The 23,791-nt window shown below is 42.5% G+C and overlaps 2 protein-coding genes across 2 annotated transcripts in view; both read right to left on the bottom strand.

Annotated features, from left to right (window-relative positions):
• npr1a (natriuretic peptide receptor 1a) overlaps window positions 1-9,876 on the bottom strand; it is a 34,957-nt gene extending 25,081 nt beyond the window's left edge. Inside the window, exons 1-4 of the mRNA XM_070921162.1 lie at window positions 9,165-9,876; window positions 6,131-6,321; window positions 5,542-5,655; window positions 5,145-5,322 (exon numbers count right to left, since the gene is read on the bottom strand). Of these exons, the coding sequence (XP_070777263.1) occupies window positions 5,145-5,322; window positions 5,542-5,655; window positions 6,131-6,321; window positions 9,165-9,876 (1,195 nt within the window). The remainder of the gene's footprint in view (window positions 1-5,144; window positions 5,323-5,541; window positions 5,656-6,130; window positions 6,322-9,164) is intronic.
• A 10,143-nt stretch (window positions 9,877-20,019) lies between these two features.
• Window positions 20,020-23,318, bottom strand: LOC139298530 (uncharacterized). Its single transcript, XM_070921171.1, has 3 exons — window positions 23,108-23,318; window positions 21,565-21,876; window positions 20,020-21,177 (listed from the first exon to the last, which is right to left on the bottom strand). The coding sequence occupies exons 1-3, from the start codon at window positions 23,316-23,318 to the stop codon at window positions 20,186-20,188; spliced, it is 1,515 nt and encodes a 504-aa protein (XP_070777272.1). The 3' UTR covers window positions 20,020-20,185.
• Window positions 23,319-23,791: the final 473 nt, after the last annotated feature.

The following is a 23,791-nucleotide window of genomic DNA, read 5'->3' as shown; positions in this document are numbered from 1 at the left end:
CCTCCCTCCCCTCACACACACACACACACACACACACACACACACACACACACACACAGATCAGAAACAACCTGACTGTTAATCATTTCAATAATATTAATAATAATAATAATAATAATAATAGTATTGGTTGTCTCGACTGTTGTATCTGTGTTTCTATGTTTCACATCTTGTCGACGCTCTGGTACAAAAAGTAAACCAATAACAGCAAAACCACAGAAGAAGAGCAGGACGTCTGTCCTGAGAGACAGATGGGAGGGGGGGTGTCCTGATTAAAATGAAGACCATGTCCTGCTGACTGACAGAGACCTTCGGTCTGATGAGTCTGTTGACTGAAACACTGCCATGTTTTGTCCTCTCTCCCGTCTTTTTGTGTATTTGTATGTCAAGTCTGTCTATTTTTTTCTGGTCTTTATTGTCTTGTCCTGTCTGTCTTGTTTTGTCTTGGTTGTTCTGTCCTGTTTTTTTCTCATCACCATCCTGTCTTGTCGTGTCAGTCCCTGCTGTCTCTTGTCCTGACGTGTCTTTATGGTCTTGTTATTTGTTCTCTTGTCCAGTTTTGTCTGTCTTCTCTGGTTTTGTCTGATCTTTGTTGTCTCATCATGCTCAGTGCTCTCCTGTCAGCTTTTTGTTGTCTAGTCTTGTCTTGTCCATCCCATCCTGTCCTTTTGTCTCTCGTCCTTGTTGTCTTGTCACCCTCTATCCTTTTGTATTTTTGTCCTATTCATCCCGTCCTGTGCCATTTTGTCTTATCACTGCTGTCTTGTTCTGTCTTTCTTGTCCTGCTCTCTTGTGTCCTATGTTGGCTTGTCCTGTCCTTTGTTGTCTTTATTGTCCTGTCTCATCCTGCTTTGACCTGTTTTGTATTTTTGGGGACATTTTATCTTCATTTGACAGCAGAAAGGTGACCAATGAGACCTGAACTAAGGGCACCACAATCACATGACCAACAATCCAGACCCTAAGACCACCAGGACGCCCCTGTCTTGTCCTGTCCTGTCTTGTGTTTGTTGTCTCGTCTGGTTCTGTCCTGGCTGGTATTTGTCCTCCTGCTCAGTGTCTCTTACAGTTTTACAGCTTCAGTCTGCGTTTCTGTGTTTTTCTGTCCACATGATGAAACGTCTTTAAAATGTTTCACAAACTAAAACAACAGAAAAGTTATTTTGTTAAAGACAAAACGACTGATTTAATGTTTAAAAAACATCCACAGCTGATGGATGGAGACATTTTTATGGTTCTGCTGTGAGATGAAGAATTAATTTTTCTTTCTTTGTTTGGTTTTTTAACTTTGTGGTGAAATAATGAGACTTGTGGCTCCATCTGTCTCTTCAATCTCGACCTGACTCAACAAACAGCCTGAGAAGACGAGATCAGGGGACCGACAGCTAATGTGGCTAATAAATCCAAAATAAAAGACCCTTCCAAAAACACTGGTTGGTGTATAAATATACAGTTATATGTATATATATATATATATATATATATATATATATAATTATATCGCAGTCACACAATCAGTTCATCACTAACTTTATGAATCCTGACAGTCGATGGGCTGCAGCCGCTTCCTGCTTCCATGACGGCTTTAAAACTACAAAATGCTGCAGAAATTAATGTTCCACATGTTTTTTTAAACACTTCTAACTTCCACGAGTTCATGAACCTTTTTCCTGAAAGTGTTTGCAGCCATTTCTCTGACAGATGAGCGATGACTTCCTGTCTCTTCCTGTTCTGAACTGAAAACAATAGAGTTCAGCTTCACTGAGGGACACAGTGACTGAAGTAGCAGCTCACTGAAGCTCGTTACACTAAAACAGAAGTGATAGTTTGGTATTCACTAAGACTACAGCTGAGACTTTACATAAAGTGTAATATAATAGAAGACTTCACAATGTGACCGTTGTGTCTGAAAAAGCAAAAGAACATTTTTTCTGCTGCTGAACTTTATGTATCCGGATGTTATTAGTTCACGTTTGTGTTTGTTAAAGGGACGATTAACTTCCTCAAACAGCAGAACCTTTTCTGACCAATCAAACTGTTTGATTTAAATGATTCACATTCAATAGTAAATCCAGCAGAATGCTGTGTCTATTTGATAAATACAACTCTCAGAAATCACATTGACATTCTTCTCATTTGCTACTACGTGTCCCTTCACTTCTCAAATTCCTATTTCTGTCTTTTCCCCACGTGTCCAGTTTGATTTCCTCATTAAAAGCTGTAAACAGTCTTCACAGGTTTTGCCTCTCAGGCTGTGCTCTGATTGGTGGAGGTTGTTACTGCTGCTTGAGGACAGAGGTTAAAAACATGAACAAAAAAACATGTAATGTATATTTTCATGTAGTTAATATATTCACCTAAAAACATATCAGAACTGAACGTCAGACAAAGAGAAGGCAGTAATGTTTATCTATTATAAAATATACAGGTTATTAAAAATACCTCGATGTACAGTGCATCCGGAAAGTATTCACGGCGCTTCACTTTTTCCACATTTTGTTATGTTACACCCTTATTCCAAAATGGATTAAATTAATTTTTTTCCTCAAAATTCTACACACAACACCCCATAATGACAATGTGAAAAAAGTTTTTTTGAAATTTTTGCAAATTTATTAAAAATAAAAAACTAAGAAATCACATGTACATAAGTATTCACAGCCTTTGCCATGAAGCTCAAAATTGAGCTCAGGTGCATCCTGTTTCCACTGATCATCCTTGAGATGTTTCTGCAGCTTAATTGGAGTCCACCTGTGGTAAATTCAGTTGATTGGACATGATTTGGAAAGGCACACACCTGTCTATATAAGGTCCCACAGTTGACAGTGCATGTCAGAGCACAAACCAAGCATGAAGTCAAAGGAATTGTCTGTAGACCTCCGAGACAGGATTGTCTCGAGGCACAAATCTGGGGAAGGTTACAGAAAAATTTCTGCTGCTTTGAAGGTCCCAATGAGCACAGTGGCCTCCATCATCCGTAAGTGGAAGAAGTTCGGAACCACCAGGACTCTTCCTAGAGCTGGCCGGCCATCTAAACTGAGTAATCGGGGGAGAAGGGCCTTAGTCAGGGAGGTGACCAAGAACCCGATGGTCACTCTGTCAGAGCTCCAGAGTTCCTCTGTGGAGAGAGGAGAACCTTCCAGAAGGACAACCATCTCTGCAGCAATCTACCAATCAGGCCTGTATGGTAGAGTGGCCAGACGGAAGCCACTCCTTAGTAAAAGGCACATAGCAGCCCGCCTGGAGTTTGCCAAAAGGCACCTGAAGGACTCTCAGACCATGAAAAACAAAATTCTCTGGTCTGATGAGACAAAGATTGAACTCTTTGATGTGAATGCCAGGCGTCACGTTTGGAGGAAACCAGGCACCGCTCATCACCAGGCCAATACCATCCCTACAGTGAAGCATGGTGGTGGCAGCATCATGCTGTGGGGATGTTTTTCAGCGGCAGGAACTGGGAGACTAGTCAGGATAGAGGGAAAGATGAATGCAGCAAAGTACAGAGACATCCTGGATGAAAACCTGCTCCAGAGCGCTCTTGACCTCAGACTGGGGCGACGGTTTATCTTTCAGCAGGACAACGACCCTAAGCACACAGCCAAGATATCAAAGGAGTGGCTTCAGGACAACTCTGTGAATGTCCTTGAGTGGCCCAGCCAGAGCCCAGACTTGAATCCGATTGAACATCTCTGGAGAGATCTGAAAATGGCTGTGCACCGACGCTTCCCATCCAACCTGATGGAGCTTGAGAGGTGCTGCAAAGAGGAATGGGTGAAACTGCCCAAAGATAGGTGTGCCAAGCTTGTGGCATCATATTCAAAAAGACTTGAGGCTGTAATTGCTGCCAAAGGTATATCAACAAAGTATTGAGCAAAGGCTGTGAATACTTATGTACATGTGATTTCTCAGGTTTTTTATTTTTAATAAATTTGCAAAAATCTCAAACTTTTTTCACGTTGTCATTATGGGGTGTTGTGTGTAGAATTTTGAGGAAAAAAATGAATTTAATCCATTTTGGTATAAGGCTGCAACATAACAAAATGTGGAAAAAGTGAAGCGCTGTGAATACTTTCCGGATGCACTGTACTATTCACATGCCATTAAAGCTCAATAAGCAGTTTCATAATAATCTGTCATCTGGTAGACTGACATGAATATATAAATGCAGGAATAATATTCACATATTTCAAATCTTTGTGTTTGATTGATTCATGTTTTTGAGAAATAGATACTGAATTATAACGCGAAACATTCTGAATGAAACGTTGATACTGAAGGATCTGTAACATGTTCAGTTCACGTTCAGTTTTATTTCTTTAAACTGTTTTCTGGTTTGTTGGGGGGCTCACAGCTCCAGGTTCAGGTCCAGCAGCAGCTGTTGGACAGTGCTGAACACCAGAGGAGCGTTTGTTCATCTGAAGTTAGTTTAATGTTTCCAATGAGAAACCAGCTTCTCTCCGCTCTCAGCGCCACCCATCAATCACTTTGCTCTGTCCATTATCTAATGAGCTCTGACTGGCCAATCAGGAGCCTCTGTGCTCTGTGAGGTCACTATGGGAACCAGAGTCTGACAGTTTCCCTTCTGTTGTTTTTCTACTCGATCTGTCCATCATGAAACACACACACACGTTCTCACGGCTGTAGTGTGTGTCAGCAGGGAGTTAGCTTGTTAGCGTAGCGCTGCAGTGTAAATGTCTGGGAACATGAAGACAGGACGTCTGGGACTCAAACCACCAACCAGGACAGGAAAACCACACCGAGCCCTCTGACTGGCCCATCAGTCCCAAAATCCAACATGTACCAAAGACTGAGAACCACATGAGGCCACTGGTTCAGGATCAGTAAAACAAGTAAAGGACAGGAAGTGACGTCAGGACAGTCAAATTTTAGAAAAGCTGCTGTCGAGAAGAAACGCAGTATAACACGCAGTAACGCCCACAGTCTGTGGTACTCAGTAGTAGATCAATGGTACTTGATATTTCTGTTCTCTGTGGTTTTATGATGAATGAAATTATTTTTAATCCTGACTGTTCTCATCCAGCTCTGCGCTGTAATTGGCTGCTCCCATGTGAGTCTGAAATATTTTCCACAACAGATGTGTGAGAAAAGAGCAGGACGAGGAAACTCAAAACATCTGTCCTCACCTGGGAAGGTTCTGTTCCACATCCTCCTGGTCACCACGTCTCCTCTGGGCCTCCGGATTCCTCCTGGTCCTGGTCTTGGTCCTAGTCCTAGTCCTCCTCTCTGCTCGCTCAGCGTCTCATTCAGAGCCTGAGAGTACATCATCACGGCATCGTGGAAACCTCCAGCGATCAGGTTATACTGACAGAGAGAGAGACAAAGAGAGACATTACGTCACACTGCAGCTGAACTTCATTCAGACCCAAACCAACATGTCTGACTTACTGTCAGAGCCCATTGGTTCCTACTGAAGACGTTAATCTTTAAAAACACCTCACAAATAAAACATCTCATGTTTAAACTAGTTTAAGAAACGTCTCGTTTCATGATAAAATGAATATCTATAAAGTGTGTTGGTACCAGAGAGTCTTTGATGGTCAAGTTGAACATTTTCTTCGCGTCATTCTTCAGAGTTTCAACAAACTGCAGATATTCTGGATTCTGTGGCTCCAGATAGGTCAGCACCTTCACACTCTGACGACAGACAGGCAGACAGATAGACAGATAAACAGACAGACAGGCAATATAGTTCACTGATTAATAACAAACTGTTTCCTCCTTACAGTCAGGACACTATTTAAACAGTATATTGTTTTAGTATTTGTGTTATTGTAAAATCTAAACTCAAGGTTCACTTTAAGCTTTGTTCCATAATCCCACGACCTTCTTCACCTGTTATGACGTGACTGTACTTATCTAAGTAAGTGAACCTTGAGTTTATAATTATATATCATTACATAATAGACTGTACATTATTGTATATTTTGTTTTATTTACATTCATTTCAATGATGTAAGTTTTTCAGTCCTGTTAGTGGATCTGGTCTCTTTACTGGACTTTAACACTTGTGACAGGTCCAGTCAGTGTTATTATTAATATTAATGACAGTGTTATTATTAATATTAATGCCTCTGAATGTTTGAACAACAGTATCAGATTTATTTCTCACCCTGAAGGCATAGCGGGCGGCAAAGTCATCCTGGTCTCCTCTGTACCACGGCCTGACAGGGCCCCGCCCCCCCAAACCCTCAGCAAAAAGATCAATGAAGAAGAAGACGTAGTCCTCTAACTCCTCCCCCTCCCTCCAGAACTGGACCATCAGAGCCCTGAAGATGTCCCAGGGACAGCAAAGGTATACCACTGAAGAAGAAGAATAAGAGATCAAGGAGGAGAAATAAGAACCTGTATTTTTTCTGGAAGAAGACTCGCTTTGGGTAACAGGTGATTTTCTTGATTTTGTTTTCTACTGCAGATCGTACCTCCTCAATGTAGGCGGAACTCTCAGCTGATCCTGACATCATCTTCAACGCGACACAAACACAGGAACAATGGAGGATATTGAAGGGATGTCGTTGTTTGTCACAGTGAGGAGACAAACACGAGACAACTCAAAGGCGTTGTGTTTAGGATCATAGTCACTACATTGCCTACGCTGAGAACGGGTGGGAGCTCCCACAGTGTGTTGGTGCTATTGATGGATCACACATACCCATCATGTAAAGGCTGGCATCATCCTTCAAGGAGTTGTAGATGGAAAGGGACTTTTCTGGAACGTGTTTGCAGAACTGCCCGGGTGTTTGCTTGGGTTTTGTCATTGTCAGAGTGATGGCCAGCTTGGCTATTTAAAGATGGCGGGTTTGTTTACAAACCTCAACCGAGGTGATGCCAAAAAAAGTACCAGGTACTGGGTACTATCCACAACGTTTGTTAATGGAAAACAGTATCATGTAGTGGAAATGAGGCTAAAGATGGCGGCCACTCATTTTTATTTTTTGTTGCAGTATTGCGAGGGACCACTGGAGCCGCCATATCACATGAATTAATAAAACTATGAATACATCTATTGATACATGCATGGAATAAAGAAGAAGAGGACATCAGAGAGGGTAACTCATCAGACTGTAAACGTGGTCTGACTCTGTGTTCAGAGAGTAACAGTCATCTCTTCATCTTCAGTGTCCAGTTTCCTCCTCAGAGGTTAACTGTCCCTCACTGATGACCTCATCACTCAGCTCGTCAGTCACCATGGTGATTATCAGAGCCCCCCCCAACGAGCTGTAGCTGAGCTGTCTGAACAGTTTGACATGAAACACTCGTTAAAGCTCATCATCAGCTGGACTAAGTGACAGGCATCCGTCTGATCAGTTTATATCTGAGTGACTAATAATACTATGATTATTATTATAAACAAGGTCAAACGTCCGATCATAGTGTAACTAACTATATATATATACTATATATAAACATAAACTGTTACATAAACAAACACACCAGACACTCTGCAGAATGCTGCTCAGTGGAAAACGTCATCCTGACTAACGTTCTATGATGTAGGTTATGTAACTGTAGTTCTATGATGCAGAATAAAGTGAGGTTGGGCAGTAAAACATGACGTTTAATCATTAATAACCACAAAGACAGACATCTGTTCTGTTGATTAATGAGGACCTGATACAGAGAAGATTGTTGCTCAAAACCACCTTTATGGCCTGATCTGTGACGTACATAAGCCTTATTGTAACATAATTCAATTTATTTATTTTATTATTTCTGATGTAAATATTTGATGTCGCATATTTTATTCTGATGAAAATATGAGTAAAAACGTCCTCAAATACATTCATAAGCCCTCTTATTTACTTCTTTCCTCTATAATAATAATAATTCAAGACAAATGGAAGACCCTCCCCTGCTCACTAACCCTCCACCTTCTCTGGCCTCCCAACCCCCCGATAGTGTCCTTACAGTCCCTGAGGTGTTCCTAATAAAGTGGCACTGTTCCACTGTGTTTTTAATGGAACCAAAATCACACACACACACACACACACACACACACTGAACACACACTGAGGTAATTACTCTTGTCGTTGTCCAGCGTTGCCGGTGGCAACAGATGGCTTCAGTTAGAGGATGACAAGAGCAATTAGCGTGTGTGTGTGTGTGTGTGTGTGTGAGATGTCTGCCTGTCTGACACTTTATTTTGTAATGTCTCTGATTCTCCTTCCTGCTCTCCAGAAGATGAACCCTTCACATTTTAATGACTTCATTAAAACGCTAGTCAGCCACAATATCTCTGTGAGCTTCTTTCTATTTTCTCTGTACTGTTCTGTTTACTCCCCCTGATATTTATATCAGGATTGTTAATTTCATTCAATAAAAAGTTACTCATGAGGCTAGTTAGCTTGTGGCTAACAGGAAGTGTTCACAGTGTAGTAAAAGCTGTGTCAGCATGATATCCTTCTGTCTCCTAAGTGTGCTTGAGTAGTTTATACTCTGACAGAGGAGCCTCTAGTGCTGGACGATGTGGACAAAATGGTGGACAAAATCCTACCGTTGCACAATGCCGTCACATGGCCGACCCAAGGACCTTCAATAAAATAAATAAATACTTTATTCTTGTCACTGAACTGTTGTTATTTATCTTATCTTATTTTTATTTTTATTCTTATTCTTATTTTAGCTTTTATATTCTACTTATTTGTTATCAAAACAATAGCACCTTCAGACCACAGCAAATTCCTTGTAATGTATGTTACTTGGCAATAAACAGTTTCTGATTCTGATTCTGATTCTGAGAGAGAGAGAGGCAGAGTCTTCTCTTCCTCTCTGCTCTAAATACCAGTTACTGATTGTTTACAGGTGCATACAACACACACACACACACACACACACACACACACACACACAGTGAGATCAGGCAGTAACTACTGAAGCATAAAATCAAATAATAATTAACCATCATTTAACGAGAGGAAACAGCAGCAGGAGGAGGAGAAAGAAAGAAAGAAAATTAAAGAAAACAGGAGGAAGGAAGGAAGGAAGGAACAAGGGAAAGGAGAAGAAGAATGAGGAAAGGGACAAGGGAAGAAAAGAATCAAAGGGAATGAAAAAGCAGTGAAGTGACCTCGGTTGTTTTCTCAGGGAAAGAAAGAGAAAGAAGCGTCAAATGAAACCAGGTACAGAAAGTAGATGAAGCATCTGACCTCTGCCATTGTCGCGGATCTCCTGGACCACCGACTTGTAGTTGATGTTGTCGGCCTCGATGACGTGGTCGCGGATGGTGATGTTGTGTGAACCCAGCACGGTGTAGAGGCCCTCCACGGCGAAGTAGCAAGGCCGGTCGTCGTTGGCATCTTTCTTGTCGCTGAAGACAAGCATGGCGTGCTGCCGCCAGCCGAACGTCTTCTGGATCCTCATGCCGAACTCGCCCAGCTTCTTGTGGGTTGGGCCCGTGTTGGTGACCGCCGCGTAGTGCTCGAAGCCGATGGCTCGGGCGCCGGCCGTCACCATGGGAACATCCCAGTGGGTGGTGAAGCGGGCCACTGGGGAGGAGGAATAGTCGCAGCCAGGGCCGATGAAGGCCCAGGGGTCGTGGGAGAGTTTGATGTCGACGGCGACCAGAGGCGCCATGGAGTCCGAACAGAAGCCTTCACGGTTCTCGGAGCTGCCGTGAACCAGCTGGAGCTTCAGGCCCGGCAGCAGCCAGGGGTCCGAGTTCACCCGCCGCACCGCCTGGTGGAGCGCCGGTGCCACGCGAGGCCACGCCCACGCATAGTCTGTGTTAGTCAGAGGCAAGATGGCCGCCAGAGTCACCTCCTGAAGATCCTCTGTGGTGTTGTCAGAGAGAGAGGACTCAGCTGATTGGATGAGGAGGAAGAGGAGGAGCAGCGAGGGGTGGAGCCACCCGGACAGCATGATGATGAGTCGTGTAACAGCCTGTCAGACGAGCTGCAGGAAAATAGACCACAAATATTAATTATGGATAAAACAACACAACTGAGTGAAATGACCCTGAAGTATCTCAGAGGAGCCATGATGAGAGCTGGTCCAGTTCTCTGAAGGGACCGGAGCTTCAGGGTTTCCTGTCTCATCTCCTAGCAGAGGCTATGCTGGACCATCCTTCACCAAAGCGAATGCCATCTCACAATTCCTTGCAGCGGCAACATTTAATGTGACCACACAAACCCACGTCAATAACGTCCACTATCACATAATTCACACGTAGCTTAGTGTGAGTGCAGTCGGACTCTTTCAGCACCGCGTGGTCTTAGGGTCAGTATCTAGTCACATCTGAGGAGAAGTGTTTTGACCGCAGCCTCAGCGTGACTGCTGAATTAGATATATATATTCTTTATCCCTTGGATCATCCTGGGACCCTCAGGGACCCGTCTAAATGCTGTGTTAGACAGGGACCCGTCTAAATGCTGTCTTAAAGCCGTTTTTTATTTGTCGGCCGACAAGTTTTTATACTCAAATATCCCAAAATACATTGAGAGGCCTCAGAGGTGCAGCCTCGAATGAATGGACACAACATGAAAACTTTATGAAACACCAACAGGAGGAAACCAAAGGGAACACACATACACACAGCAGAGTCTCTCACACACACACACACACAATGTGTTACAGTGTGTGTGTTTAGTGTGTTACAGGTTGTGTGTGTTTAGTGTGTTACAGTGTGTGTGTTTAGTGTGTTTTAGTGCGTTACAGTGTGTGTTTAGTGTTTTACAGTGTGTTTTAGTGTGTTACAGTGTGTGTGTTTAGTGTTTTACAGTGTGAGTGTGTGTTTAGTGTGTTACAGTGTGTTACAGTGTGTGTTACAGTGTGTGTATTTAGTGTGTTACAGTGTGTGCGTTTAGTGTGTTACAGTATGTGTTTAATGTGTTACAGTGTGTGTGTTTAGTGTGTTACAGGTTGTGTGTGTTTAGTGTGTTACAGGTTGTGTGTGTTTAGTGTGTTACAGTGTGTGTGTTTAGTGTGTTTTAGTGTGTTACAGTGTGTGTTTAGTGTTTTACAGTGTGTGTTTTAGTGTGTTACAGTGTGTGTGTTTAGTGTTTTACAGTGTGAGTGTGTGTTTAGTGTGTTACAGTGTGTTACAGTGTGTGTTACAGTGTGTGTATTTAGTGTGTTACAGTGTGTGCGTTTAGTGTGTTACAGTATGTGTTTAATGTGTTACAGTGTGTGTGTTTAGTGTGTTACAGGTTGTGTGTGTTTAGGGTGTTACAGGTTGTGTGTGTTTAGTGTGTTACAGTGTGTGTGTTTAGTGTGTTTTAGTGTGTTGCAGTGTGTGTTTAGTGTTTTACAGTGTGTGTGTGTGTGTGTGTTTAGTGTGTTACAGTGTGTGTTTTAGTGTGTTACAGTGTGTGTGTGTGTTTAGTGTTTTACAGTGTGAGTGTGTGTTTAGTGTGTTACAATGTGTGTTTTAGTGTGTTACAGTGTGAGTGTTTAGTGTGTTGCAGAGTGTGTGTGTTGTTGTGTGTTGCAGAGTGTGTGTGTGTGTGTTGTCGTGTGTTGCAGTGTGTGTGTGTTGCAGAGTGTGTTGCAGTGTGTGTGTTGCAGAGTGTGTTCCAGAGTGTGTGTGTGTTGTCGTGTGTTGCAGTGTGTGTTGTCGTGTGTTGCAGTGTGTGTTGTCGTGTGTTGCAGAGTGTCTGCGTGTGTGTTGTCGTGTGTTGCAGAGTGTGTGTGTGTGTGTGTGTTGCAGTGTGTGTGTTGTCGTGTGTTGCAGTGTGTGTGTGTGTGTGTGTGTGTGTTGTCGTGTGTTGCAGTGTGTGTGTATGTGTGTGTGTGTTGCAGTGTGTGTGTGTGTGTGTGTGTGTGTGTTGCAGAGTGTGTGTGTGTGTGTGTTGTCGTGTGTTGCAGAGTGTGTGTGTGTGTGTTGTCGTGTGTATGAGCCATTGTTCTCCCGCAGACTTCCCTCTTATGTAAGTGTTATGAAACAGAGAGTGAAGAACATCCAGACTACATACAAAACACTGCTGTCTGACTGTAACTGACTGTAAGCAGAAGGTTATAGAAATATTACTGTCAGTGTAACGTTTTTGTTTAAGATCATGAACTCTGGAGGAATCTTACGGTCATTTTCTGACGAGGTCAAAACAACGAGTTCTCATTCAGTGATTTAAAACAGGAGCTCCCAACCTTCAACCAAGACCAGCATCAGGGACGTGGACAGAATATATAATACCGACACCCTCTTAAATAATGGCCCACGTCATTTTTTCACGTTTTTCAGAAAACACAAAAAACTGAACCAAATATTGAAGATATGATATTTGTTAATAATTTCACTCAAAAAGGTTATGACAATAGATGACTATTGACATACTAATAACAATGTCTGTCAATTATGTAACATAAGAGGAATAAATGACTTAGGCAAATTTTTGAACATTGCACTTTTAAGCAATTTTAAACCTTCAACTCTGATTACTAATATTATGTTCAAGTGAGATTTTCATTAAATAAAAACACAAAAGTAAAGAGGTATCCTTTGTAATTTTTTAGTTATGCACATAATTTCTAGCTGTTAGATTACAATACGGTATTCAAATCTTTCTTAATTAGATCATGTAATGTGGAAAAAATGAGACAAAAACTGTAGATGAAATATTGTTTGAAAAGACAGAAAAGAGTTAACAGAAAGCATATCACTTGTAACAGCCACAGATTCTGGAGCCTTTCCAGTCTTTGCTAAATGCTAGCTTCATGGACTTAGCTATTTTGCTGACTAAAAAGACTTAATAAAAAGACTAAATAACTATGCAATATTTATAGCCTAGCCTATATTATAGTAAACCTCATCACTTACCAATAGGGGACGAGCCCTGAATCATGGAAATAACTTCAGTGGCTAGGTAGATTTTCGTTCTTCTTGAAGCAGCCACCATCTTGAAAAGCTTGTAAAATTGCCTAAGTCACATTGTCTTTTGACTTAGGCAAAATAAAACGGCCTAAGTCACACTCTTGACACTCAGGTCATTATACTACAGGGGTAGACTCGCATGATCTGTCCAACTGAGGATGCAGGCGATTTTACCAGAGGTGGCCAGCATCAGGAGGAGATGATTTAGGCAAAAAAATAATAATTTTTGTCAAAAAATAACATAGGGCATTATTTTAGGAAGGTGATTATATGGAAATGTGAATCATTTGATCATGATTTTAAAACAGTATCAAGATAAATACAAAAAGGGATAAAATTCACGGATTTATCTTTCAGTAAAGTGACTACAGGTGAAGAATAGCCACGTTCACATCAGTATTTATAATGTACCTCGTCCCTGTTAGATAACGTAATAAGAAATCAAGCTGATCTCTGGTCAGCTCATGTGTTAAAGGCATTGAAACAGATGGATCCACACACCCGTTAAGGAATTTTATTATGTGTGACGCTTCCTCAGACTTCTGAGAAACACAGAGAGTTGCCATCTTAAATGCCCATAATCTATATTACAAACACAACTGCCATCAGTCAAATAGTAGTAAGAAATACATTTCATATAAAACATATACACAGACTAATATATCCAGACTACATATATATACACACAGTGGGGTCCAAAATCTCAAATATTTTCACGTAAACCTGGAAATAAAAGTTTGAGGATTCAGAAACATTTGAAAACAAGAAGTTATGGCATGTAAAATGAAAAAGAAATATGTTGATTCTGCACTATTTTTTAGGTCAGCAATCAAATTAAAGTAAATTTGTGGCATTGACCAACTGAACTCCTTCGTCCAAAAGGTCAGATGTCTTTGAGTTGTGTCCTTCCATCGAAGCATGCGTTCAGAAGACACTCAGGTGGATCTGATCTCCTCATCGGAGGCTCGTTCAATGAACTCAGCTTGTAGCCGGTGTTCACCTGTCTAAATATGGCTGCGCCTCAAGTTTCCAGCAGGTCATTGCTCACTAAGCAGCATTGTGATAGTGGGAAACATGGCATCACAACTAAGTGAAAGTGGCAAACTGGTATTCTGAGCAAAGAGGGGCTTTCTCAGAGTCAAATCATGGCCAGACTAAAGGTTTCTAAGGGGGCAGTGCATGGAACTCTAAAACACTTTGCAGAAACGGGATCAGTTGTATCCAAAGCTCGATCAGGCAGACCAACAGTGACCACACCATCAGAAGATCAATACAACAAGCTTAGTTCCCCAAGAGATAGAAAAGCACCTTCATCACAGATACACAATCTGCTAAATAAAGAACGCCGGATTCCAATCAGCAAAAGTCCTGTCAAAAGAAGGCTGTCTTGTAGTGGTCTCAGAGGACCAGCAGCAGTTTCTAAACCACTTCTCAGAAGGGGAAACAAGGCCAAACTCTTGGGGTGGGCTAAGAAACAGCAGCATTTTACTGTGGATGAAGAAAAGTCCTATTTACTGATGAATCCAGGTTAGAGATTTCTGGCAGTAACAGAAGGGTGTATGTAAGGAGACGAGCAGGAGAGAGAATGATACTGCAGTGGATCAAACCAACAGGGAAACATGGTGGTGGGAATATTCAAGTCTGGGGGGGTTTGCCTACTCTGGAGTTGGACCCCTGCAGCGAATCGACTACACCCTGACCAAGGAGAAGCACCACTCCATCCTTCAGAGACATGCTGTACCCTCTGGTCTGCATCTTTGTGGAGAGGGATTCATACTGCAGCAGGATAAGGACCCCAAACACACCTCAAAGCTTTGCAAGAACTACTTGAAGACTAAAGAAGACCAAGGAGTCCTGACTGTCATGGACTTTCCTCCACAGTCACCTGACCTCAACCCCATTGAACTATTTATGGGGGCACTTGAAGACTCAGAAAGCCAAGCCTTCTGTGACATCACAAGAAGCCCTCTGGAACATTGTCAGGTCATGCTGGGATGACATGGGTCATCAGGTCGGGCACAAACCTGTGGAGTCCATGCTGTCATTAAAGCAAAAGGGGGACATACCAAAGACTATGGCCCTGTTCAGACCTAGTATGAACATGCCTCCTGGGTGATCTGATCACAAGTGGACAGCTCTGATACCAGATGCATTGAGATCCGATCGCTCAGACCACATTCGGAGGTGGTCCACATTCTTTTAGCAGTGTGTACGTGAATGCGTCCTGGGCCACATTGAAGGACCGCCTACTCAACTGACGTCCTCTGTGTAAGCGGGCGTATGAACTCACTCGCTCATTAAAGTGAGAAACAAGAAGAAGAAGAGGTGGCCACAACAGGCAAAATAGATTCTGGCAGATTCTCGTACACATGAAACACGCTGTCAGATGTCTCCGGCTGCTCCGCCTCAACTCTGATGGACAGACAGCTCTACTTGTTGTTAAAGTAATCACTGTTATAGATACCCGTTTATTCATGAGGATTCACAATCTATACACTTGATTGTCAGCCAAGTATTGTTTAATAAAAGTCAGAACCAAAGTCCATGTCTCTGGTTTCAGTGTTTTATCATATTGTCATTCAGTATCTGTTCATACAGCAGCGACTTCTAGGTGTTAACTAATACATTAATAAACACTTAGATCTGCTTACAGTTACATTACAGTCTCTTATTAAGTAGTTATTACTTCTTTACATACAGATCATACAGGATCAATAGTAAAGTGATTTAGTGATTTACAGATTTGAACTCTATTATATTCTATCTTTGTTTTGCTTCTATAATATTTTAATCTGGACCTCTTCTCCAACACGTAAACTACAGCACGAATGAAAAACTACAACAGGTCCAAAGAAATCACTGGAGATGATCAGAGTCCACCTTCTTCTCAAAAAATTACCAATCATCACTCCCGAAAATAATGCTGTCATTTGTGTCGAATTTGAGATTGTCCGGCCCCCTGACACAAGTCCTGACACCAATGTTTCTGGGACTTTCCAGGCCATGCTTGTTGAAAAACTTTACAACTTTCAGGTTACATGTTTCAACAAACATAGTTTTCTTCACTCGTGCAAACCTTAACATCAGATGTGATGAATACATTTGGTTATTACTTATATTACTGTTATTGCATGCATTATTTTACATACTTCATAGTACTGTATTATTGCTGTGCAGTGTGTGTATATTACATTTGCTGCACATATATTATCTATTACACTTTATACTATATATCATTATGTACATTGTATTTATTGTGCAGACCTGTGTACTTCACATCATGGCTGCAGGAGTTACAATACTGGACTTCTTTTGCACAAATATTTGCATAGTTCCCTTCTACAGTCTAAAGTATTGTTATATATATAATGTCTAAAGAGAAACACACAATTAAAATGAAATAAACACATTTCTTCTACAACAACAAACAAGGAGAGAACTTCAATAACACCGACTGTTACAACACATGAATCAACCTTTCAGAAGGGAACATTGATAGTAATCAATAACTGATAAAGTGGGTGGACATGAAGTCGAACGTGATTGAAATGCGTACAGCAAACAGCATGATAGGAACTATACTTGTGAGGACACTGAGTTCTAGATGTCTTACTGTTTTAATGTCTCTCAGGAGAAAATGCCTCTGACTTCATTCACTTCTTTGTGTTTTCTGTCTGTGCACTGCTGCAGTCTGAACTCCGATCTGAACTCGGATCAGTCTAATGTTTTATATCTGATTTCATGTCTGTAACAGTCTCCAAGTAATCATCTCAGGGTGAAGTTAAATGTTCTGTTTACCTGCTCGGATCTTCAGGCCGTCATGTTCAGAAAAAGACCAGAAGAAGAAGAAGAAGCGGGCGGATGTTTCCACAGCAACAAACCGGAGAGGAAAAGAGAAAAGAAGTCCAGCAGCAGCTCCCGCACGCACTGGGATCTGTCGGGGTTTCACCGTCACACCGGAGGCTCACCGTGAGTCTCGAGCCGCGCTGCTGTCCGTCGAAAGAAACGAGAGAAAACGTCCCGGTAATGTTCCAGGTCTGATGTCGGTGCTGTAGCTCCGGTCTGACCGTCCACACACCGAGAAGCACCGCGGACACGCGCACATATGCACACACCGGGGGGCGGGGGGTTGTAGAGGGCAGGAGGGCAGTCACGTTAATGCTGACCGTGCGTGTGCGCGTGCGTGTATCTGTCCCCTGTGAGTCTGCGGAGGGAATATTCAATTACCCTGATGGGGCCCGGGGGCGCGCGCGCGCGCGCGCACACACACACACACACACACAAACCGACTACAAACATCCCCCCCCCCCCCCAGTTGTTGTCATGGACAACCTGAAATAAATCAAAGTCCTGGTTTTGTGCATGGGCCTGAAAATCAATCAGTTTCTGTTTTGATTATTGATCAGCTGCCAGTCTGTTATGAATATAAATATATTAAATATTATATCAGTAACAAACATGTACTGTGTGTGTACATGTATATATACAAGTACACAGCAGAGCCGGATCCCAGGCCTATGAAGCAGGATCTGAGGTCAGCAGGTACCTTCAGGGTTAACCCTGTGTTTTCAGGGTCACTACCGTGGTTCACTTTTCACTGGCTACATCACCATGGTAAACAGTTTGAAGATCAACTCGTATAAAAGCTCTGCCTACTGACCAATCAGCTCTCTTGGAAGTTGCCGTCGCCTCTTTCCTGTGCACATGCTCGTGGCTGGATTGTGAGACCCTGGTTTGACTCACAGAGCTGATAACCAGCGTGATGTGAGCGCTCGGCTCAGTGAAGCCAGATGAGGAGAAGATGTCCTGGGTCTGGTGAACCTGCTTCGTAGTTCAGGCCTCAGGTGTCCTCTCTCTCTTCACTTGAAGTCCACCGTCCTCGATTTAAATAAGGCGTTCATGTCCCAGTCAGTACATGTAGCAGAAGTTAGTCTCATTTTAGGTTTTTAGGTTTTAAAGGTGAATATAACACTTTAAATACTTCATTATAGCAACAATAACCAGAGCAGCTCAGACAGAGGTCACATGTTCAGGTTGTTTTTAGGGCCCCCTGGTGGCTGAGGGCCTTTTTCCTAAATATAAACCATGAACTGACATCAGTGGTGGAAAGTAACTGAGTACATTTACTCAAGTGCAGTTTTGAAGTACTTTCTAATCTTTTAAAACAAAACATATGAGCTCACATATTATCAGGCATTATTCTAGATGGAACTAGCAAACGGTATAAACCCTGCTGACATGTTACTGCATCAGTGACAACAATCCATCCATCCGTCTGTGACCGCTAACCCTTTAGAGGGTCCAATATTATAAATCATTATATATTATTATATCATACAATAATGTAATGTATTACATTTAAATCAGATTCATAGTGTTATAGTTGTGTTATAGTTGTATTCTGGTTGTTATAGTTATATGTTTCGACTGTTTAGTCACTCGTGTGAGACAAAGTTTGTTCGTGTCTTGAACTTTTTTGTTTAACCTGTGATTGTGTCCACATTTTCTGAGTAAAATGGATTCATTACATTTATTATATCACTATAATCACATAATATTGTAATATATTATATTATATGGATTCATCCTATTGAATGATATGTAACTGATATCTCTGATGTTGATGTTGTAAATATTGCAACGGTTATAATTCATGGCAAGGTGTGATTTAGTACCACTCCGTATGTAAACCTTCATGGTCACATGGAGCAATAATTAAGTGTGTAAATAACATTTCATATTATTTTTGCCAACATGCCTTATATAATATTGGTCTGTGAATACATGATTTTATGACCTTGAAATATTTCTGATAAGTTTGTTCCTGTGACTAAAATGATTATATTCAACTAAAATTATATTTATTTGTATTATCAAACACAAAACATTGAAACCACCAGCGTCACTGAAACTACAACTTCAGAATCTGTTAATGTTTAATGATTTAACTGTTTATTATGAACATTTGACCTTCACCTTCACTCAAATTCACTGTTGATCTTTGTTAGAATGTAGAAGTTGTTGTAAAATGTTTGTTTTTCTTAATGAAGTTCTGAATGTTTTGATTCTGACTTTACAACAGTGACGTCAGAATCACTGTGTGTGTGTGTGTTCATAAGATTAATGAATAACACACACACAACCCACTGAATGTGTGTGTGTGTGTGTGTATGTGTTTTAACAGGATACACCCGGCGGACCAGGAAGTCACTTAGTACACACACACACACACGTACACACACTCGCCGTACCTCTTACTGGAAATGATCACCACACACACACACACACACACACACACACACACACACACACACACCTCCCACTCTCTCCTATTAATGAAAACAGTTGTTTGTCCTTGCATGTCTCTTGTTTGACAGTAAACGTCGCACTTGAACGCACTACACAGACTCCAGCTGAGCGCCGTCATGGCCGAATGTTCTGCGTTACAGTGTGACTCAACAGTGTGTTCTCTAAAGAACGTCCACAAACACACCACAGCCAGCTGAGGGGTGCTGGCTATACTGAGCGAGATGAATGGGTAACAAGGTATATTGAGTTTTCAGTGTCATGCAGGTGGCTCTTTTCTAACCTGGCTAGATCACCATGGTAACTCCTTGATTAGTGAGGAAATGACGTCATGATTCTTACAAAATCCTGTGGACCTCACTGCCAGAGCTGTAAGGAGGTTCTCTTCAGTGTTTAGAGGCCGACGTGATCCATTTGGCTTTTCCTGATTCTCTGTGAGCGATTTAGATTCTCAGCTGAGGGAACATGTTACGTTACAGCTGACTAACTGGATGTGCATACATGCCTTCAGTTGGCAGAACAGGCTCCTGATGTTGTGATAACCAGGTTGTTCTTCCCTCACTGAACTACTGAATGTGTTTGTAGTGTTCCTATAAACTTATGTTTATAGATTCTTGTAATCCAGAATCTATAAACATAAGTCTTCCTGCTGGACAGTAAAGTCCAGTCTCAGTGTGTGTGCGTGCTGGAGGCTTCAAGTTTCCACATCGCACCTGTATACGTTTGTGATGTCAAATCACACCTGTAGGCCCGCCCACTTTCAGCAGAGAAACATGACAACATCCTTCTGTGTTAAACACAGTGAAGCTCAAACATCCGACTGGAGGAACAAGAAGAGAAACATTTCTGAGTGGAGTCTTATATTTTACATTTAAAATAAAACTTCACAGATGGTTTTCAAGCTATTTGGTAAGTCAGTAAATTCAGATCAAGTCTCTTTAACTTCCTGAAGCTTTTTTTATTCTTTCGAGCTGCTGGATTTCTGATTTTAAGTAAAAATGTATAACTCACTTTCCCCGCCACTTGCTGAAGTCTTATTTTCTGTTCTGACGTGTTTCACAGCGTCATGCTGAACGGCTCGGTCCCTGCAGGTAGAACAGGTCTCTCTGTGTGGCCAGTTTTCAGGTGGTGGACCAGATACTCCCTCCTGGTGAAGGTTCTCCTGCAGAGTCCACAGCGGTGCGGTCTGTCCCCGCTGTGGACCTTCAGGTGTCTCTCCAGACTCTCCTTCCTGCTGAAGTCTCGACTACAGAACCCACACCGATACGGTTTCTCTCCGGTGTGCACCCGTTTGTGGATCTCCATCCTCCTGATGGAGCTGCACTTCTTCCCACACACGTCACATGTGCTTCCCAGCTCTTTGTGGGACCGCAGGTGGTCTCTCAGGGTCTCCGTGGACTCCAGGCAGTCCCCACAGGCCCCGCAGCGGCTCTCAGGCTCCTTGCAGTGGTTCTCAGCGTGCCGGACCAGAATCCCCTGAGTGTAGAAGGAACTCCCGCAGACTCTGCAGCTGAAGGACTTGGCAGGACTCTGGAAGGGGGCCCTCTGTCTGCGGAGGCTGCAAGACATTTGGTCCTGGTCCGGAGACGTGTTTCGTCTGATGTGTTTCCTCAAAGTTCGTTTTGAGCTGAACTCGCGGCTACAGCTACTGCATACCAGCAGCTTCTGGTCTGCAGGAGGCTGAGTCCCAGTCCCCCGAGCCTTCTGGAGACCTGGTTCAGACTGAGTGTCATCGCTGTCCTCAGTAGATGACTCTGATTGGATAACAGAGTCCCCGTTGTCTACAGGTTTGCAGGTCCCTCCAGGTTCTGGTCTTATCAGATGGTCTGAGGGGGCGGGAAGAAAGCCCTCCTCTCTGTGGAACTGAATATGATTGGAAGAACTACTTCCCTCACCATTGTCCCTCTCCATCAGCCAATCAGGACACTGTGTTAACCTGGTGTCAGTCTCTGGTCCCGAAGCACCGCCCTCCTCCTCTTTGATGTGCAGACTGAAGCCCCGCCCTCTCACCTGCTGCTCCTCTTCTGTGGTTAAAATCTGCAGAACACCTGGAGGATAAGAACAACATGTAGTGATAGTGACAAACATTCAGGCTGGGCAGCCGGAGTCCAACATGTGGAGTGTATTTATCAGGTGAGAGCGAGCATACTGTTGGTGGATATGCTCAAATACAACAAATACAAACTCAGATCTGTTTCCTGAGTGACCTCCAGATTATCAGGTGATCAGCTGACATTCATTCAAGTCACTTAATCAATGGTCTTAAATATCTGATGGTGACTGAAAACAATTGAATCAAGTCCAAACACTCATTCCAAGCAGGTTTTGAGTCTGTCAACATGAAGTTCACTCAGTCAGTGTGCAGACTAAAAAACCCTGGTTACTATGGTGACCCATCTTGGTTACTATGGCGATCTACTCCTTTCTGTACTGACCTTCCTGTTGGCAGCTGGTCTCTGCTCTGACTGCAGCTTCCAGCATCATGTGACCCTCATCCACTTCCTGTTTGACACTGAACACTTCCTGTTTGTTGACAGTAGGTCGAGGCCCCACCTCCTCCCCGCAGGACTGGATCTGATTGGACAAATGACTCTGGTCTGCTTTAAGTCCCTTCCTCTGCCAGTCATGACTCTGTGTGAACTTGATGTCGATCCCCAAAGCCCCGCCCTCTTCCTGTCTAATTTTGGAACTGAAGCTCCGCCTCTTCACCTGCTGTTCTTCATCTGTAGTGAAAACCTGCAGAACACCTGAGAGAAAAAAACAGGACAAATTTAGATAGTTCACATCATAAAGACTGAGAATGGTGTCCTTGTCTAATAATACTGTGTGAATGATGTATTTGTCTCTCTCTCCCTGTGTGAATGATGTCTTTGTCTCTCTCTCCCTCTGTGTGAATGTTTTTGTCTCTCTCTCTGTGTGAATGATGTCTTTGTCTCTCTCTCCCTCTGTGTGAATGTTTTTGTCTCTCTCCCTGTGTGAATGATGTCTTTGTCTCTCTCTCCCTCTGTGTGAATGTTTTTGTCTCTCTCCCTGTGTGAATGTCTTTGTCTCCCTCTCCCTGTGTGAATGATGTCTGTCTCCCTCTGTGTGAATGATGTCTATGTCTCTCTCCCTGTGTGTGAATGATGTCTTTGTCTCCCTCTCCCTGTGTGAATGATGTCTTTGTCTACTCTCCCTGTGTGTGAATGATGTTTTTGTCTCTCTGCCTCTGTGTGAATGATGTCTTTGTCTCCCTCTCCCTGTGTGAATGATGTCTATGTCTCTCTCCCTGTGTGTGAATGATGTCTTTGTCTCCCTCTCCCTGTGTGTGAATGATGTTTTTGTCTCTCTGCCTCTGTGTGAATGATGTCTTTGTCTCCCTCTCCCTGTGTGAATGATGTCTATGTCTCTCTCCCTGTGTGTGAATGATGTCTTTGGCTCTCTGCCTCTGTGTGAATGATGTCTTTGTGGCTGTGCAGAGCCACTAATTTTACTTCTGATACTGTCACTACAGGAAGCTGATGATAACTGTGTATTTTTACTGCTGATACTTTCACTACAGGAAACTGATAATACTGCTGGATTTTGAATGAAGAACTTTTACTTTACTAGTAAAGTAAATTTACAATATTGGCACTTTTATATAAGTAGAGGATCTGAATGTTTCTTCTGCCACTGCAAAATGGAAGTACTTTATTTGAAGTTCAGTTAACTTTGGAGTTACTTTCCACCACTGCTGACTGTTACTGGTGTGGATAAAGTTTTTGGTTTTAAATGAGATTGTATCTTAGTGAAACTAATTCGTTTATGTTTGATTAATAATTCATGTGAAACTGGTACCAGCTGCAGACTAACAATGGTTTAACAGGTTTCCAGTTTAACGTCAGTTTGTCTTCACCGCAACAGCGACATTTGGCGGGGGAAAACAGCAAAGTCACACACTCAGAGGATATTTTCTTTATCAAACCAACAAGCAGTAGATAGTCTCTGTCCACTGACCCGCTGGTCTGTCCTCCGGTCCGTCCTCCGGTCCATCCTCCGGTCGTCCTGAAGCCTCCAACAGTCTCCGCTGTCGCTCGGTCTCTTGTTTTAACCGGAAAACTTCGCATTCATATTCGGCGATTGTTCTGGCAAAACGGCGGAAAATGTCATCGGTGGCCGCGGTGAGCCGCTGGTCGACAAACAGCCGCAACGTGTCGAGCTTCAACATGTTTACCGACTGAAAACACCGAGACGGGAGGGAAGAGGTTGCTGGAGGTTTAATGTCGATCCGAGCGGAAACAGGAAGTTGTCACAATAAAAGCTCTGTAGAGACGGACAGATCCGCTGTTCTGAAAGTTAACTTGTCATTAATATTATTTATTAAACCATCAGTTCTGCTGTTGTGTTCAAAACAATAGCTTAACGATTGCGTTCAGTTTTTGTGTCTTTTCCATCACCGACATCCAGAATCTGCTGCAAGTAAATGACTTGATCAAAACAGATGCAGTGTATTTGTAAATGGTCTTCTTCTTATCAAGAACAAAAACAAATTGTGTGCTTGTAATTCATTTCTATGTAGGAATTGCTTAATATAAATATTCTTCCTGACAGGATGGTGCACAGTATCATTTATCAAGTGTAGATTCATGATATAATGATGGAATTGAATGAATTATGGAATCAACATCCTGAATTAATGAC

This window comes from Enoplosus armatus, chromosome 16 (assembly GCF_043641665.1).
Source record: "Enoplosus armatus isolate fEnoArm2 chromosome 16, fEnoArm2.hap1, whole genome shotgun sequence".
NCBI lineage: Eukaryota > Metazoa > Chordata > Actinopteri > Centrarchiformes > Enoplosidae > Enoplosus > Enoplosus armatus.
The sequence above is the reverse complement of the archived record's forward strand: the minus strand, read 5'-3'. Positions and strand labels throughout refer to the sequence as shown.

Excerpts from the sequence above, each read along its gene's own strand:
- LOC139298530 (XM_070921171.1), bottom strand. The coding sequence starts at position 23,318 with ATGTTGAAGCTCGACACGTTGCGGCTGTTTGTCGACCAGCGGCTCACC. Across the intron at positions 21,877-23,107 it reads ACCGGAGGACAGACCAGCGG|GTGTTCTGCAGGTTTTCACT; the intron begins GTCAGTGGACAG and ends TTTTTCTCTCAG. Across the intron at positions 21,178-21,564 it reads GACCAGCTGCCAACAGGAAG|GTGTTCTGCAGATTTTAACC; the intron begins GTCAGTACAGAA and ends CTTATCCTCCAG.